The sequence below is a fragment of the Miscanthus floridulus genome, chromosome 6 (genome assembly GCF_019320115.1).
Source record: "Miscanthus floridulus cultivar M001 chromosome 6, ASM1932011v1, whole genome shotgun sequence".
Classification (NCBI taxonomy): Eukaryota; Viridiplantae; Streptophyta; class Magnoliopsida; order Poales; family Poaceae; genus Miscanthus; species Miscanthus floridulus.
In genome coordinates this window covers 85,598,133-85,617,622 of record NC_089585.1, presented here as the reverse complement: position 1 = coordinate 85,617,622, position 19,490 = coordinate 85,598,133, and the positions used below count along the sequence as shown (strand labels likewise).

General features: G+C 48.1%; 1 protein-coding gene across 1 annotated transcript; it reads left to right on the top strand.

The window, feature by feature from the left end:
• The first annotated feature begins 13,333 nt into the window (after positions 1 to 13,333).
• Positions 13,334 to 18,308, top strand: LOC136458524 (uroporphyrinogen decarboxylase 1, chloroplastic-like). The gene is made up of 5 exons (XM_066458471.1): positions 13,334 to 13,538; positions 13,609 to 13,997; positions 15,118 to 15,402; positions 16,021 to 16,256; positions 17,941 to 18,308. The coding sequence occupies exons 1-5, from the start codon at positions 13,403 to 13,405 to the stop codon at positions 18,107 to 18,109; spliced, it is 1,215 nt and encodes a 404-aa protein (XP_066314568.1). The 5' UTR covers positions 13,334 to 13,402; the 3' UTR covers positions 18,110 to 18,308.
• Positions 18,309 to 19,490: the final 1,182 nt, after the last annotated feature.

The following is a 19,490-nucleotide window of genomic DNA, read 5'->3' as shown; positions in this document are numbered from 1 at the left end:
TACCTCCTTGAGGAGGTTCTCCCACTAGAAAGGACCAGAGCATGATGGTTTGCTCGATGCGCTAAGACATTCGTTGCGATCAGTAACGAACTCTACAAACGAAGTCCATCGGGAGTACTCATGAAGTGCGTCCCTACCGACCAAGGCAAGCAACTCCTCCTCGAGGTCCATGTTAGAATCTATGGACATCATGTGGCCTCAAGGTTGTTGGATGGAAAAGCCTTTTGCCAAGGTTTTTACTAGCCCACCATGCTATGAGATGTAGAGGAGGTCATCCGCAGGTGTAAAGGATACCAATTCTACGCTCGGCAAACTCATTTGCTAGCATAGGAGCTTCAAAACATCCCCATCACCTGGCCATTCATGGTCTAGGGCCTTAACATGGTAGGACCCCTTAAAAAGGGCCCAAGTAGCTTCACTCACCTACTCATAGTGATCGACAAATTTACCAAATGGATAGAGGCCAAGCCCATCACCAACATCCGCTCGGAAGAGGCAGTCAAATTCTTCCTTGACATCATCTACTGGTTCAGCGTTCCTCACTGTATCATCACTGACCATAAAACTAACTTCACTAGGAAGAAGTTCATGGACTTCAGTGATGGATATGACATTAGGATCGACTGGGCCTCGGTCAGACATCCACATACTAATGGTCAAGTCGAGCGAGCCAATGGCATGGTCCTCCAAGGACTCAAGCCACGCATCTTCGATTGGCTCAACAAGTACGTCGGGCAATGGGTTGCAGAGGTCCCAGCAATCCTCTAGAGCCTGAGAATGACCCCAAACCAATCTATAGGGTTCACACCCTTCTTCCTGGCCAATGGAGCTCAAGTAGTGCTACCCTCCGACCTTGACCACGGCGCCCTAAGAGTGAAGGCCTTTGACCATGACTAAGTTGTGGAGGCTCAGCAAGATGCAGTCGACCTACTCTAGGAGGCCTACAAGACAACCATCATCTACTCCACTCGCTACCAGCAGACTCTCCGTAGAGATCATGAGAGGAAAATCAGAGGAAGGATCCTTGAAGTTGGAGACCTCATGCTTCAAAGGACCCAATCAACCAAGGAGAAACACAAACTCTCTCCACCTTGGTAAGGACCCTATATGGTGACCGAGGTAATCAGACCAGGCGCCTACCGACTAAAGGACGACAACGGCGACGTTCTCACCAATACTTGGAACATCGAATAGTTACATCGTTTCTTCCCCTAAAATTCGGTCTTACCACTTTCTTTCATTCAAGTTTGCTCCTACAAAGCACCTTGACCTAAACACTTTTGGCCTGGGTTGCTCAGGGGCTCCACGGGGGTGCGATACCACCTCTCTTTTTTTTACTATCATATGGTAAATACCTTTTTACCCTAACAAAAAGGTAGTCCATTCCTTTAATTACCTTACGTAACTTTGCTTTAAACATTCTGACCGATCACACCTCGCCACGACCTATGGTTATGAGTAGCTGAGCCTCGCGGGCCATGCCTAGGTTCTTAAGGTTGCAGCCTATGGTTCAAACAGGTAGGTGCAAAAAAGAAAGAATAAAAAACAAAATTATGCTAGGGTAAAAATAAGGAACAGATGGGACAAGCTTCCCCTTGCAAAGTGATTCCATCACAAAAACAAAGTTGCTATATTCATTAATAAACAAAATTTTTACATGGGGACTCCCCCACGAACTTTTCCCTTACACATGTTGCCTATTTTCTAATCTACATGCTACTGTGGTTGCCCGACGGCATCGGTTGTCGACGCGACCGGCGAAGATAAGGGTTGCTCGCTCTCTGATGGGGCGACACTCGGCTTGGTCAGAGGCAGGGTGACATTCGCTTCCAACCCAGGCTCCACTCCATTCATAGGCTGGATGATGTCCTCTTGGCGTGCACCCTCAATCGTGCTCGCATGGTGAGCTCCCATCACCCATTGCGTGGAGACTTGCTCTACCACCATCTGTGCGTATGGCAGCAAGCTCTCCCTGAGCACATGGATAGCGCCTGGGCTCCAGCCATCGGCATACCCTGTGTAAATGGCGGCGAAGTCTAGGTCCTGGTGGTGTGGCACCACTGAAGTCAGCACCCCCGATGTCTTGTAGAATATCTCATCAGAGATAAGGGCCAAAACTTCATTCGGGACCTCCACCAGTCAGATGGTGGGCGTGTTGGTGCTTGGTGCCGACCCGAACACTTTTGAGATGATGACTTGGGCGACATTATGAACCTAGTCAAGCTCCCCCTTGAGAGCATGTCGCTCTTCAAGGGACTTGGCCAGCGCCTCCATGCTTCGACCGATCATTGCCTTGGCCATCTCTAGGTCCAGCTCTAAAGAACCCACCTTTCGCCCAGCTCTAGAAGAAGGACAACAAGCTTAGAAGCAAGCTAAAGGAAAAAAACAAGACATAAAAGGTAGAACAAGTACATACTGAGGTGGGTGTTCTTGAGGATGGAGAGTCCCTCCTCCTGCCGAGTCACCTGCTCGCGCAGCCGAGCGTTCGAGCCCTCCGTCCCTAGCACCTGCCCTCGGAGCGTGAGCACTTCTTAGTTGACCTCCGACTCAGCCTTTCGCTCTGACTCTAGTGCCTCTAGGGAACTCTAGAGTGCCACCTCGGTCTCCGCTAGGGACTTCAGGAGTGCTGCCTCGGTCTCCACCTGGCGGACCTTCACCGCATCAAGCCCCTGCTCAACGGCGGTTGCCCGCTCCACCGCGAGTAGTTCCGTCACCCGCGCCTCCATCGCCTCGGCCACCTGGTCTTGAGACTCACGATAGGTGGACTCCAATTGGTGCTCAAGCTCGGTGACCTGCCATGACGCCACGGCCTCCCACTCCATCCGAGCATGCTCCTCTCAGAGAAAATGGGACCTACGGCTCGACATCTCCTCCAAGCCCTACAAAGCAAGAGGCAAGCGTGCTAGGACAACCGGTGAAAGACCAAGGAGCCAAGGATGAACGTAGAAAACTTACCTCTATGACGTGGTGTAGGTTGACCATCACCACCTGATGGACGACCTTGACCCACTCTAAGGCCTCCTCGAGCTTCAACCTGGTTTGGGCAAGATCGGACTCCATGGTGAGTCCTCTCCCCCTAAGTATGTCCTAGAGCTGCACCTCATCCTCATCCTGAAGGATGAACCACACCTTCGTCAGGTCACCAAGGTAGGGGCACACTAGGTCAGTGGTTGCCCCCAACCTGCTAGAAGGCCCAGCCAATGACCGGACCACCGCTAGCTCCTACAATGGTATGATGGCCGACGGCTCCACCCTGGTGCCTACCTTGCTAGGGCAGGGGACCTCCACCTCCTCGACCTCATGGCCTAGTGGTGGCTGCTCTGCCTTCGATCTGGCCACATCTCCTCCCAACCCCGACAGCTCTGACCAAGAGGGGCGAGCCACGTGTCCCTCCGCCAGGCGAGGCAGGGAGCCCGGTCTCTCCCCTCTCTTCCGCCATTACCAATGCGGGAGGGGTCACGAGCGTCACCTTTGACCCAACCGCTGTCATCACCATCGGGATTCCCACCATCACCCTCGCCGCCACCACTAGGCCCATGATCGGCTAGGAAGGCGCAGCCCCTAGAGGGGAAGACCGCACGGCCACCAGTCTACTTTCGCCGCCGATCGTCGTGACCCGCTACAGGCTAGGCCTCCACTCCTCCCACATAGGAGGTGGGGCGATGCTCAACCCTGTTAGTATATGGCCACTGTCAGAAAGTATAGGTCAGTCGCACTCAAAAAACTCTAAACTATGAGATCAAAAAGAAACAAAGAATACATACCAGGATGCAAGCGGCAGGGCTCTGAAGCCCCGACCCATTGGCAACGGGCCTACTGGACAAGGGCCGCTCATAGGTCATGAGCCACGCCCCCTCACTTTGACCAAGGGGGAGTTGACTTGGCTGGCTCCCAATCGGACCATGAGTCACCATGACCGCCGGCTTGGGGCGCGTCGACCAGAGCAGCTGGCGGGGCATCCCCCCATTATGGGTTATGCACCGGCACCGGCTCCGATGATGCAGGGGTGTGAGCCCACTCCTCTGACTACCTAGCCTGCCTCACCACGCCTAGAGCAGGTGGGGACAAGGCTGATGATGCCTCCGAAGGGCGCGGTGACCACGTTTGCTTCACCTCCCACTCGTCAATGGCGTTCGAGCTCATGGCACGCTTCCTTGGCATGGGAACGTCGACGCGCCTCTCTGCCTCCTGCCCACCATGGGTGGATGTAGCCACAGTCTCATGACACTCCACCAAGGTCGCGATGACCTCTCGGCCTCCCTCATCCCTAGAGGAGATCACGTCTTCAACCATCTCTGTGGGATCCTCCGACTTGAGCTCTGCCTCGACGTCGCTATTGTTTTCCCCGGCGCATGCGTCGGGCGATATCCTGCTCCTTCTAGTGCCTCCTCCAAGCCTTCTCAGCTCTATTCTTCTTCCTACTATTTGCCGCCTCCTTTAGGGCCACCTACTAAGCCACGCCCTTTGGCCCCTTCGAAAGGTGTGGCTAGGATTTATAACCGGTGAGTCCCTACGAAATAGATGACTTGAAGTCAGATTATAAGAAAGCAAGATCAAAAGGGACACGGAATAAGGAAAGGAGAATGTACTAGATTAGGTAGCTTCCCGGTGTGGAGAGGTCCGGGTTTTCCTTCGAGGGTCTCTCGGGCCTTCAGTTGCAGCGCCCGGTCGAGTCGGCTCCAGACTTCATCCTTCACCAACTCCACCGGCGACGCGCGGTCGAGGTCCATCGGGCCGAAGTACAGCCACATCAGCCATGTCCTTTCTACTAGCGGCGTGACCCGATGGTGGAAAAGGTGTGGAACACCCGCACCCCATCGAGGTCGTGCTGCAATAGAATCTGGAGCTCCATCCCGATAATCTCTAGCTTGTTCTATCGGCTGGAAGGGCCCCATGACCAACTCTCTCGCCTCTTCAGCCTCCTTTCGGTGAATGGCAAGAATGGCGCCTCCACTGGGTTCCTTTTATAGAACCATTACCCATGCCACCCCCGATTGGAGTCATAAGGGATGTATGTGGGGTAGGAGCCTGATGCACTAGGCTTCTTCTATAGGGCGAAGCCCCCAACTAGCGTGATCCTAGGTGGCTTCCCCTCCAACAAAGCCCGCCCCATGAAGATCCACCAGAAAAAATCCACATGCGGCTCCATCCTAAGGAAGGCCTCACAGACAGTCACGAAGCCGGCAACATGCAGCACCCTCATCGAATTAAGGTGCTATAGCTCTAGGCCCCACTCATTGAGGAGCCCACATAGGAACCAGTGCGCGGGGTATCCTAGCCCACACTCATGAAAGGTGAGGAAGGTGATGACCTCGTCAGCCCGAGGTCACAGGAAAGCCTCCCCCACAGGAGCCCTCAATTGCGCCTCCTCCTTCGACGGAAGCAGCCCCTTCTCGATGAAGGGGGCAAGCCTCTAGCTCAACATTGTGCTCTGGATTCATGAATGGATCTATGAGTTCTCCTCTCCCTCGCTCTACCCTTTTTCTCCTAGGAACCACCGCAACACACAAACGCTCTTGGCGAGAAGGAAGGAAGAGAGGCGGCAGTTGGGGAATACGTGAAGGAACAGGATGAAAATCCTCTCGCTTCCCCTATTTAAGGAGGAGGCACAACAGTTGGGGAAAGGCGAAGGATTGGGGCGAAAACCCCTCTCCCTTTCCCCCATTCAATGCAGATGGGATGCGATGGGACGTGGCCTGGGCATGGCCTACCACTACCGCATGGCGGGTGCTAGAAACAAGGTGCAACCGCATGTGGGTGGCCCTCCACCTTCCCAGGCAGGACCTAGAAGGGCCCAATGACAGGATCTCCACCAAGGAAAGAGCAACGGGCTTCCTGAATCGATCGGATGGCTCGGGCGAATACCGAGAGATGGGTAAGGAGTAGAGGTATGCCCCATGTGGACCATGCCAACTCCATCACGAACGACGAGCACGGATCCCATTCGTACATATCCGATAAAAACTCCTCAAGCCTGTCACTCGAGTCATCAAGGTAACTCTACTGATCCCACTTACTTTATTTTTTCTGATACATGATCATTCATCCATCCATTCTCATACACGCATTCACATATTCATTCACACATTCATTCATCCCATACATCCAAAGCATCACATATGCAGTTAAATGCATCACAACGCTCCATGTTGCATCACAAAGCGAAAGTTGCCTCATTCGACATGAGCAACGATTAACTGGGGTTCGAAGGCCAGCCCATGAAGGTCTCGATGTCGCCTCGCATCAAACAAAGCTAGGGGAGAAAACGCAGATGAGCCTTAGTGGCCCTCGCCCAATCTGCTCAAAGGCAGACAGGGTCATCTCAACCTTCTTATTCGATCCTAACCTCGAGTCATGCCCATAGAATCTCTATCGATAGGAGGTCAGCGAGCCACCTGAGTCGGTCTTCAGAACAACCTAGGCATCTACCGAGACATGGGTTAAGGAGCAGTGGAATGCCATAAGAGGGTTATGCTGACCCAGTCATGAACGACGGACCCGAATTCCACTCGAATGTGCCCGTTAGCGAGCTCATCGAGTGCATCACTTGAGCCATCAAGGCAAGCGACGTTAGCTCAGCCCCTCTGGTTGCAAAAACCACAAACGAGGTAACACACGGAACTAGACCAACCCCTATCAAGCCCAATAGGGCTCAGGGGCTCAAGTCGCCTGACACCAACTCGGGAAATCAACCGACCACGTAGGTCGCGGGTGGGACAAGCACGGGCGAACCCCCCGAACGATAGTCTGCGGGCCTAGGAAAGAGTACCAAGATGCTTAGCCTCCAATTAACTCACTAGTCGGATGTAGACTCGGGGGATACACCCGCGGGTGCGCTATCACGCACCTGCTGTCAAAAAACAAAAATTCCCCCACTGACAAAATGAAAAACCCCCTAGACGATTCAGCCCGAATCGCCTAGGGCGTCAGGGGCTACACCCACGAGTGCGCTCGCGCGCACCCGCTGCCAAGACAAAAAAATCCCCCAAACGATTCTACCCGAATTGCCCGAGGGCTCAGGGGCTCCAATCGGGTAAATACAACCGGGGTCCCTCATGGACCTGCTTCCCAGCAAAAAGCTCAGCCTAGCAGACGACGTTGCGAACGACATGCACCTCCTGGGCCAGCACAAAAACCTAATGACAAGCCAGAAGGGCGATCCAGTCTTCGACCGGAAGGCCTAGCCAGGGAGGAACGGCGCTCGCTTCTGACTTCAGCCCGCCTCTCCGATCGGAAGGCCTGGCCAAAGAGGAACAACGCTCGCTTCCAACTCCAACCCGCCTCTCCGACTGGAAGGCCTGGCAAAGGAGAGGACGACGCTCCCTTCTGACTCCGACTAGGAATACACCGAACCTCTACTTATAGCTCTTCTCCGACCGGGAGGCCAGAGCCGACTAGGGAACGACCGACCGGGGACGCCCGCTCGGTGAGGACCCAGGAAATAGATAGAGTAAGTAAGACAAGGCGCTCTAGTCAACCACAATACCAAGAACCGTACCCTGCACACCTGTAGGACAGTACTATCAGGTCATATCAGAAGGGTACTTTATAACCTTCCAGACATGTAGAACACTAACAATGTTGTGGGCGCCGATATTTGACCAATAGTATGGTAGGCGCCGACATTTACCATACCAGAAGAACCCGGTAGAACCGACCACATGCATCTAGCCATCAACAGTATTGTGGACACCGATAAACCGCCTTAAACCCGACGGCGTGGGCAACAAGACTAGAAAACACGCACACTTCCTTTTCTCACACTCTCTCTTGTAAAGTCGTCCCCTTTATCTATAAAAGGGGATGCGCTCTCTCTAAAAGAAGGACGATCAATTCGAACAACCAAGGAATAACAGACAACCAACGTCCAATTCTCTTTGCTCGGCTCTAGAACTCTAAAGCCAGACAGAGCATACGTTTAAATACTTAGCATACGTCGGAGCTCCCGTCACTCTCGGCCCTTCGGACCGGAGTCCGATCGGACCTCTGATACCCCTCATCTTACTTCCTCTCGTATATAACCCCACAGCAAACTTCAAGCACCTGGGCTCAGGAATAAAGTCATCGACCGACTCAGACTGGACATAGGACACGTTGTCTGAACCAGTATAAACCCTATGTCATTGAGTGCTAAGCCACATCGGATCACAACGTACGGCAAAACGACAAATATTTACTAATTGATCACTTTTCGCACCGACACTCATAGTTGCATTCTTTTCAGGATGGAGGTACTCCCTCCGTCCCATAAAAAATGTAAATCTTGCTTTTCAAGGTAAGATTAGTTTAGGTGTAAAATTACGTATTTATCCCTCTTCTATCATTCTAGAGGTGGTTGTCTTCTGAAATATTCTTCTCATAGATGGTAGTTTTTTATCATGTAGAAATATTTTTAATTGGTGGGTCTTATTGAAAAATGTGATATCTAACTCTATAATTAGTTGTTTTTTAAGACGGAGGGAGCAGTATCTAGGTCAGAGGAATCCATGCATGACAAGATGTCTAGATAAATTAATACTAGGACGGAAAGAAAAAGGTCCCGAGGAGCAGTGACACATATTGGTAGTGCAGATGTCCACCACGTCCGTTTCTTTGCGTCAGGTACTTCTTCATCGTTGCATGCGTTGGTGTTACCCACGCGGAAGAGCCCTCGTTTTGTGTTGCTGAGACACGCGCCAAGGAGCCAGTTGACGTGCCAACGGTACTACTTGATTGAGTGCCCCAATGTTTAAAATAGCGGTAATATTTTTTTTAGCAGTTATGAAACTATAGCGTGCTACGACAAATAGCGTTTTTTTATAAAATAAGCATGAAAACACCAATAATTAATGCAAAAAACATGTCAAATATGAAATTCTATAAGCACAAATATGTTTCTAAGATTCCACAAGTCTAAAAAAACATTATCAATATGACACTACAACATGGTTCTTTAAACTCCAGTGTTTAATTATCCAAAATACCAAATTAGTAGCAAATGATAAGTAGGAAATAACTAATTAATTTAGTAAGCAAATGATAAGTAGGCAAACGTGAAATAATGCCGCTATTTTAACGCTAAAGCTATGCAACTTAGCGGCGCTATAGTTCACAGTAGCGGTCAAAGTTGGCATAGCGGCATAAAGAGCAATAGCTTAGCATCAAGCCTCTTCGGCCGCTATAGCCCGCTATATTTTTCCATGGTGCCAACACGTAGCTGTGCTTCCAGCAAAAATTTCACCATTGGGAACTGGTGCCCTTCGAAGCATTTTCCCTGGAAAATCAGCTATCCTTGATCAACAAGGATTTCTTTGCTAGCAGCGGCAATCTAGCTTAAGGATGGCAATGGGTACCCGATCCTCGATCCCCGACGGGGATTTGATCCATTAGGGGACAAATTTATGATGAATTCTCTCCCCGCGGGTTTCTTAGTGGCAAAATTACATCCCCATCGGGTATAGCGGGGATGATAACGTTCTGTGTATCCCCGTCCCCAATACTCATCAGGTTCCGCGAAATTCTTATTGATTCTGCGAAAATAGGTCCAAAAAAGCCCAAAACAAGCAATTTGGCCCAAGCCCAAAAGATAACGTATATAAAGAGCGGAGATGTGGAATCCTAGCTTTCCTTCCCCTCCCCGATCCCCTTGTCTCTTCCTGCCAGCGGCTGCAACCCTCATCCTCAATCCGACTCCAGAGTCCGGACGTCGCACGGGCCCTCACAGTCGAGCAAAGCATGCGAGCAACACGCAGCTCGTGTGGACGTGTGGTGCCGCCATTGCCGTCGCCTAGTTCACCTCTACCCCTAGCCGCCCATCGCCCACCATCAGTCCACCACTACAGAGCCCTTCTTCTTCCCCATCCCAATCCTCAGTTCCTCACCGGAGAAGCCATGGTGGTTTGAAAGCTCTAGTTTAGTTTTAGTGAATTGATGAAACCCTATGTGCTAACCCATTTGCTCTAAGTGATCATGAGATAGGGTAGCACATTCCAAGTGGTGGAGCAAATGGTGAAGATCATGATGGTGGTGATGGCCATGGTGATGATCAAGGTGCTCGGGCTTGGAAAAGAAAAAAGAGAAAAACAAAAAGCTCAAGGCAAATGTGATATACATAGGAGTTTTTGTGTTTTGGTGATTAAGACACTTAGCGAGTGTGATCACATTTAGGATAGATAGTTGTACTATTAAGAGGGGTGAAACTCATCGTGAAATGTGGTTATCAAAGTGCTACTAGATGTTCTAACTCATTGCATATGCATTTAGATTCTAGTGAGTGCTAACACCCTTGAAAATGTTTGCGAAAATATGCTAACACACGTGCACAAGGTGATACACTTGGTGGTTGGCACATCTGAGCAAGGGTGGTGAAGTTGGTGAAGTCAAGGGGCTGTTTTCCCTCGACCGGACGCAGCGACCAGACTTTGGCCGGGCGTCCGGTCAGTTGTTGTCGAGGCAGTGGTGCTTAGGGTTTAGCACCAGACGCTGGAGAAGAAAGTGATCAGACGCGTAGGGCCTGCGTTCGGTCAAGTAGTGACGTACGCTGACGTGAGCATCTTCGCGAGGCAAAGAGGGTCAGACTCGGCCCTGAGTCCGGTCATGCCCCTTCGGATGTGTCCGGTCGCAGAAATGAGGCTCTAGAACCTTACTAGAACTGACCAGACGTGAGGTGGCACGGCATCAGGTGAAGAGAGCGGCGTGTCCGGTCGCTGACAGGTGGTGCACGGGCACGTGAGGACCTGACGCGGGCGTGGTGCGTCCGATCATCCTTCGCTGCGTCCGGTCTTGACTTAACCACGAGGGCACTATGACTTAGCCATTGGAGATTATCGGCTTAGGTTCAAAGGAGGCGACATGTGGCTGCGGATGCGTGATCGAACACTGGGGGTCCGGCGCATCCGGTCAACCCGCAACAGCTGAGTTTTGAGCCCAATGGCTATGTGATCCGTTGGGGCTCTATATAAACGTGTTGGCTGGCTTTGGCTCACTCTCTTAGCTATTTTTATTGACATAGCAACCTAGTGAGTTAAGCAAAAGCCCTCCCACTCATCTCCATCATTGATTCATCATCTTTGTGAGATTGGAGTGAATCCAAGTGCATTGTTTGAGTGATTGCATCTAAAGGCACTTGGTGATTATGTTTCGTTGTGGGATTCGCTTGTTTCTCTTGGTGGTTGCCACCACCTAGATGGCTTGGTGCAATGAGGATCGTCGAGCGGAGGAAGGTGATTGTCTCCGGCTCTGATCGTGGTGATTGTGAGGGGTTCTTGACCTTCCTCCGGTGGAGAGCCAAAAGGTACTCTAGTAGATTGCTCGTAGCTTGTGGATTCTCATCTTGTGTTGGTTGTGCGGCACCTGATTGTAGGTTAGGCGTGTGATGCCTATTAGCGCGTGAACTTCCAAGTGCGTGAATCGCTACATCGAGGACGTAGCTTGCCGGTAAGCAAGTGAACATCGGGGATAAATCTTTGTGTCATCTTGTCCCGAGGATTTCACTTGAAATTCATTGTGATTGATTGATTGTCTCTTGCTACGGCGATATAACTTCACTACCTTATTCTTGTATTTACTTTCTTAGTGTAGCTAAGCTCTTTAGTGTAATTAGTTTTGAGAGCTAGCTTGTGTCTTGTCTAGTGGTTAGTGAGGCTCTTTAGTTAGTCTTTGAGAGCTCACTAATTTAGTGGTAGTGACTTAGCCTCTTTGAGTGAATTAGAGATCATAGTGACTAGAATTGTGGATAGGAGGCTTGCATTTTGAGTAGGCTAGCGTAACACTCGCTTCGCTTTAAAATTATCTAACCACCTTACTTAAGTGTTGTTGTAAAAATTTAATAGGCTATTCACCCCCCTCTAGCTATTAGGACCTTACATGGTTTTAGGATCTCGCAGTGGCAGGGATCTTGTGGCTTCAGGATCTTGCAGTGAAGGGATCTTGCGGCTTCGGGATCTTGCATGACGGGATTTGGATTTTGTGGGCAACACCATTGAGCTCGAGCTATCCTTAGTCCCAAACTTTACTCGGGTATGGGTACCCATCGGATATGCTATCCCCGGTCGGGGACGGGGATGAGACAAAATCTTGAGAAATTTAATTTTTTGCCATCCTTGCTAGAGGCATGCGTACAGTTGCCCCTTAGTTTGGCAATTACAGATTAGCCATGTAAACAGTTCAAAGTATATCATTTTTGTCACTTTTGGCGACGTGGCACGCTAGCTCACCCTTCTAGCGTGAAGACATGAAAAATGACCATCTTGCCCTTGTCTCCTTATCCTCTCACGCGGACCCGCCTATCATCATGCTCTTGTGGTCTTCCCCTCTCACCCGCCGACAGGTGGGCCCCACCTATCGGGTCCATCCCCAACCTCCAGCCGACCCCTTCCCTCCCTTTTCCTCCTTCCATCCATGGCAGCGCGGCTATGGAGGACCAGCGGACGTCGGAGGAGATCGAGGGTGGCCTTGCAAACACACTGAGGGTGAGAGGATAAGGAGATAGGGGCAAGATGGTCAAAGTTACAAATGTTTGACTGACGAAGCTAATGTGACATATAAAAAAACGGAGGGAGTATGAAACATAAGAGGCGACCTCTAAGGGTTATATATTATAAATAAGGTTTACTAGAAATGAAAATATTATAAGATAGATCGGACCAATTGGAATGGTTGGTGGATTAAATTGAACCAAAATCTTGTTTAGGGATTATTGGGATCCAAGCCAAACCACCGGGAGTACTCTGGATCCTTTTTCTAAATTCATTTTCTTACTGCTGAATTGCTATACATCTTGCTATCTACACGTTTCCCTTTTGCTAGTAACAAAATCTACTCACCATTTTTATGATAATGGCTTCGTTCGACTTACCCCATATTCGGTTTGTTCGGCTTCTTTTTTCAGCTGGAACAGTGTTTTTCTCTCACAACAATTCAGCCAGAACCGTGTTTTTCAGTTAGTTTCAGCCAAGATTCAGCAAGCCGAACGGGGCCAATATAGAAACAGAATTAGCATATTTTATTTTTCTTTAGGTTCTTCTTCTACGATTTTACTCAGCTCCGTCTCCGTATCCAGGCGACATAGCCGCTAGAGCCAGTTCAAGAGTTTTGATGTTGAGAGAAGAGAGCAGCCCCGGAGGCTAATGGCCACCTCTAAAGCCCTAACTGCATCTCACTAAAGTCAGCGAGATTGTACACAAACAGCACAATTTGCTGCTATGTGGAGATAGATCGGACCAATTGGGAAATTACCCTGCCGTGCAACCAGTTGCACGTCCAGGCTCTATTGCCAAAAGCTCCGGTTCGCCAGACGCCAGCCCATACACACAAGCGACCGAGCCTGACCTCTTCGTCTATCAACCCGAAGCGAGATTAGATTAGATAGACTAGATAGCAAAGGCGAAGCCACGGTAACCGCCACCACCAAATCGCCACCGTCATGATGCCCCCCACGGCCACCGCGACGGCTGTCTTCCTCTCCGCGGCGCCCTCCTCTTTCTCCACCCGCCGTTGGCGCAGCCGCCTTCCTGCCATCTCCGCATCCCTTTCGCCGTCCTCCTCCTCTTCCTCCTCCGGTAAACCCAAATCCCTTCCTCTCTCACCACCATTTCGCCCCCTAATCTGAACTACACGCCGCGTGTCCAGATGAGCCGCTGCTGGTGCGCGCGGCGCGGGGCGAGGACGGCCTCCAACGCCCGCCCGCGTGGATGATGCGGCAGGCAGGGCGGTACATGGCGGAGTACCAGGCGCTGGCCAGGCGCCACCCCTCGTTCCGGGAGCGCTCCGAGAACACGGACCTCATCGTCGAGATCACGCTGCAGCCGTGGCGTGCCTTCGTGCCCGACGGCGTCATCCTCTTCTCGGACATACTCACGCCCCTGCCGGCCATCGGGGTGCCGTTCGATATCTCGGACTCCAAGGGGCCCGTGATCCAATTGCCAGTGCGGTCCGAAGAGCAGGTGAGGGAGCTCGTCCCCATCGACCTTGATATGCTCCAGTTCGTCGGGGAGTCACTAAAGATTCTGCGAAATGAGGTAATGCCCGTATGGCCGTATGCATTTTATTATGCTACATAAAGCTTGGTTCCATTGAGTTACTTGTTGTAGTGCCCTGGGATTACTAAATGATAGTACTAGCTATAAATGTACAATGTATTATGATGAGTCAACGCTTGTGTTGGCATTTGACCTACCAGATGCATTCATGTGTGAAGGATTCAAGTAACATTAGATTCAGTGCTGCATGTTGGTAGTTACTGGTTAGTGCTAGCCTCATGCTGGTCATTAGTGCAATCCCGATGCAGTCGTACTTTAATTATACCCTTACTCACACTGTTCGCTTGTTGGTTTCAGTCAGGCTTATTCAACCAGCCAACAGTGTTTTTCTCTCACAAAAAACCAGCACCAGCCAGCCCAAACCAGCACCAGCACCAACCAGCGAACAGGGTGACTTTGGTAGCTTCAAGAGTGTTTTGGCTGCTTATGAATCCCTAAAGCTGAAAAGAAATTTCAGAAAAAAGAGGTTGCTACAGTTGTTTTATTGCAGGTCTCGATCGATTATGTGTTAATGAGAAAACCTTGACATATTTGAGGTATCTCCTCGGAAAATGCTTATCATTGATTGTGTCTATGAAATGCTTATCATTTGTTATTATCTGAATTATATATTTATGCCAGTGATTGTTTGAAATCTCTGCTGGTACACTATGCCAGTTGGGCATTTCAATTTAAAATTATTAGTAATTAGTGAATTGTGAACCTAGCTCCGCCTATGGTGGGGCGCCTTTGGTGTCCTAGCATAGCAGGTCCCAAGCCCTGGTAAAGGAGGAGGGTTGTGTTAGGCGTGGCAAGCCAATGTAAAAACTTAGCCACTTAAATGGAGATGAAATGGAGTGAATTGTGAACCTGCTCAAACATCAGTAAACCTATTAATGTAGTATATTCAACCCAAAGTCATATTCTTGTTATTCTCATTGTTGAATATTCTGCTGACAGTTTTATTCTCATCGCAATATATATATACTTATGAACATCAACAGTTTATTTATGAGTGCTGTTTTATTGATACGAATTGGATTGAGTATAGTTCAGCAAAGCATTCTGCCCTACACTTCCTTTGATGCTTATAAATCTTGTTTCCTCTTCTATCCTCTAGATTGATGGAAAAGCTGCTTTGCTAGGATTTGTGGGGGCCCCATGGACAATTGCAACTTACGTTGTTGAAGGGGGGATGACCAACACATACACAAATATAAAGAGCATGTGCCATACAGCTCCAGATGTCTTGAGGGGCCTTCTATCTCACCTTGCACAAGCGATATCTGACTATATCATTTACCAAGTTAACTCTGGGGCCCAGTGTATACAGATATTTGATTCATGGGGTGGACAACTTCCACCTCATGTGTGGGAGCAGTGGTCAAAACCATATATCAAACAGGTGACTCTTCCTTACTTTCTTGCTTTCATGTATTACCAACTTCATGGTCGGTGGCGTTGCTATGTATCTGCACTGTCTTATAGTACAACATTGATGGTTCTCACTAAATGCTCTAAAGCTCAGTATCTCCTAAGAACTACTCTTGTTATGCTTATACCGAAATGCTTCTCACATGATTAATTGCATTAATCCCCTGCAATTTCTGGTACCACATTGCAAGACTTGTTATGGTTATGACCACAAGTTCCTTATAACCATGAAAGTGGAATCTAGAAAGAGCCAATCTCTCAAAATAACCATTAGCTGGTGTTTACATCAGCAGCATGTTATCAGTCCACATGGATTTGGAATTTTAGATACTGTATGTTCCTGTAATTTGGTTTGCATATCTTCAAGACTGCAACTAGCACAGTGTATATAACTGCCTTACTTGGTCATAATGGTAATTTCCACAAGCCTGGTGTATTTAGAAGGAAAAATCCAGAATTTCATCTTGACCTTGAAAAATGTGCAAAATATCATAGCTTGTAGACTGTTATTTAGAGCTCAATTAAAAGATTTCATGCAAAGTTTTGATTTACTGATTCTGTTCATTAAGCTTTTCCTTTTCTTCGACAGATTGTGAGTAGGATTAAGAAAGAGTGCCCTCATGTACCCCTTGTGTTGTATATAAATGGAAATGGAGGTTTACTTGAGCACATGAAGGACACAGGAGTTAATGTTATTGGGCTTGACTGGACAGTGGACATGGCTGATGGAAGGAGTCGCCTTGGTAATGGAATTAGTGTACAAGGGAATGTGGATCCAGCATTTTTGTTTTCACCATTACCAGTACTGACTGATGAAATTCATAGGTTAGTTAAGGTTCAAAGATTTCCATTTAATTTATTTATGTTATTTTGAGTTTTTGGTTAATGCTCATGTGCAATTCATTAATGAGATCACCTAAAGTGCTGCCTGAGTAGTATACATCTTCATGTCAAGTATGATTGGTTGCCTGCACTATGATAAACCTGCATTACACCCTATGCAGCATAGCCTTAACCTGTATAACTGCATGCAATGAGGTGTGTTTGGTTTGCTTGCATAGCACTTTTTCGTTGTAGGAGATTGTGTTTGGTTGCTTGCATCGAGTTGGATGCAGTCACCTCTTTGTTACTGTGGTAGGCCTAAACTCTATCACCTCATTCCTTCTTCAACCTCCATCTCCCTCATCCTTTCTGCTGTTCCAGGTCATATGACATGAACAACATCATTGCCACCTCCGTCCCCAAAATCCAAAGCGGCAGGCCTTCCTTCTCCTTTTGCTCTCTCTGCTGCTCCTCCTGCTAATCACAAATCGTCTCCTTGGAAAACAGTTCATCTTCTCACGGCCAGCAGTCAGCCCAAATTCGACACTTGTCCAATTGACTGAAGCTGCAAATCGAGTTCCCTCTCAGCGTTATTTGAATCCCAAATCTGTGTATTTCTTCCCAATTCATCCTCTCACGGCCTGGAGATGGATTAAAATAATATTGATTCCCTACTCCGCACTTCTTCATGGCTTGGAGTTGTGATCCAACTCTTGCAAATCGAGTTCTCACAGAGCGCTTGTTCCATGCGCCGTACTTCTTCACCGCCGCCGGAGGCCTTGAGACGGATCCCACTCCAGCGTTGCTCCTCCAAGCTAGGTGCTTGCCAGTTCCATCTGTGTGCGGTTCCCCAGCGTTGCTGCGCATGCTTGTCTCCCTTGTGGCCGCCCGCAGCCCGCTCGTGGACGAGCTCCATGCGTGAGGCGAGCTCCTGCGGCTCGTCGCGTTGCTGTGCGTGCTCAACCCTTGCGTCTGTGTGCCCTCGCTCGAGTCTGCGCTCCGCATTGGCTACTACGACCGCAAGGTAGTGGTAGACACGCTGCTTGCTGGCAGCTCTCTCTTGGCCTGCATCCATGTATGCGACTAAATATTGCGTACTCGCCCCTTTTTGCACTGCGGTATGCTGCATATGACTAAGTCCAACCATCCAAACAAAGGCCACCTGCACTACGGGGGCCTGGATAAGCGCTTATGTACCACCAATCAGCCCCGTCATGTATTTGTGTTACACCATCATAACAATGATCTTCTCAGTAGTTATCAATCTTTGATCATTAAGTTCAGCTGTACAGTTTGCAAAGCTCATCTCGTTTCTGATTCAAACCATCAGTTGTGTACCAAACTATCCCCTGTGTATTCAAGAAAAAGGTTGTGTACTAATTACCAAACCACCAATGGATGTTCGTCCTTAGATCTATTGAACCATTGACCGAAGAATAGGGAATAAATGATTACGTCACACAATCTTAGGGTGTTGCTGTATCTTTCTGCATGTTTTCAGTAATATCATGAATCATGTATAGCATCATTAAGCCTTACTGCTTGTTTTATGTTGCATGGGGGATGGTAATGGTTAGTGCACAAGCATAAATGGGCTTTGCCTCCAGTCCTTACATTCCAATTTCCTTTTTAGGATTAGTTGCTATGAACTGCTAATGATTTTTGTCTCTTACTGCCTGCTCTGCAGGGTTGTGAAAGCAGCTGGTCCAAAAGGTCATATACTTAACCTGGGCCATGGTGTACTTCAGCAAACACCCGAAGAAGCTGTAGCACATTTCTTTGATGTCACAAGGAGCTTGAGATATGACACCCTTTTCCAAGGTTCTGTTGCTGAAGAATTGCAGCCTGTTGCTTGACAGCGGCAATGGCATTCCCATTTTTCATCAAGTGGTCTATTTGATCTGCCATATGTATCATTTTAGAGTCGCAGTAGATTCCTAGTGTTGTCTGCATTCTACCTTTCAAGAGACACTCATTTTGTTGAAGCCTGAATATGTCTTGTAGAGATATCGGCAGCAAATCAAATGCAATTTTATTCATTGTTTGTCTGTTCCATTATTCTTCTGAGTGAAGAAGGGATGCAAGATGCATGCAACCTGGTTTTGAAGAAGAGCTGGGGATAGGGCTGGATAATGGCTCGCTTAACGAGTCAGAAAGCTAGCTCAGCTCGGCTCATATGAGCTGGCTCGTTTAGTTTGTGAGTCAGGTATAAAAACACACTCACAACATAATCTATACATTTATGTGAAGCTTGAGAATAGTAATAATACAAAAGCAACCCATCCATAAGGCTCAAATCAAACAAATAAATTATATGTTCTGACATGTGATATATATTATACAATAACAACAATAAACTATAGTACTACACCGTACATCTATGATCCATACGCTATACCATACATAATGCATCCATATCTGTTATTGAAAATTGATTATCCATATATCCATCTAAAACAAAGTGATAGTCATCCTAATCCCAAATTTACATGATCTAGATCAAGCCATCAATCATTTGTAAAGTGCAATGCATAAAGTCGTATAAAACTAATACAAGTTTAACACCAATAGCTTTGGCTCGTTGGGCTCACTTGTTAACTACACGAGCTAAAACTAATACAAATTTAAGACCAATAGCTTTGAATCGTTAGGCTTGCGAGTCGTTAACTACACAAGCTAAAATGCTGGCTTAGTTTGTTGAAAAATATAAATAAAACGAGTTGAGCAGTCGAGCGAGCTACCCAGATGCAAGTTTTTAGTCTAGTCCTAACAGAGGAGGATGTGGTGGATTGTCCATATTCTTCTTTTGGAGCCCCAGCATCTGCTATTTCTACAATTATAATAAATGGTCCTAGAAAATACTATAGTTTCCTGACGTTAACTAACCTAAAACGTAGGTAACATGGTATACTATAGATGAAGAGAGATGATGAAAGTTTTATGAATGAAATGAGTTTTAGGGGGGGGGGGGGGGGTTTAAAAACTCATATACACTGTTTTCAACCCATGAGAGTCCTTTTTTTTTAAAAAAAGGTCATGTCTCGAAAATGGTTGCTCTTACTAATAAACATTTTAAAATATCAATTTACATACAATGGATAAAAATACATTATTTCTTCCTTATTAGAACACATTAAAAGGTGTCCTTACAAAGCTAACACTACGTGCATTTGTATTATTATAATATAGTAACTTAGAAGTGCTCTCCATATGAAGAGTGGTCAATAGGTGGCAAAT

Bases quoted from the DNA above. Each gene is read 5' to 3' on its own strand.
- LOC136458524 (XM_066458471.1), top strand. From the start codon at position 13,403: ATGATGCCCCCCACGGCCACCGCGACGGCTGTCTTCCTCTCCGCGGCG. The intron at 13,539-13,608 runs GTAAACCCAAAT...CCGCGTGTCCAG, and splicing joins CTCCTCCTCTTCCTCCTCCG to ATGAGCCGCTGCTGGTGCGC. The intron at 13,998-15,117 runs GTAATGCCCGTA...TCTATCCTCTAG, and splicing joins TAAAGATTCTGCGAAATGAG to ATTGATGGAAAAGCTGCTTT.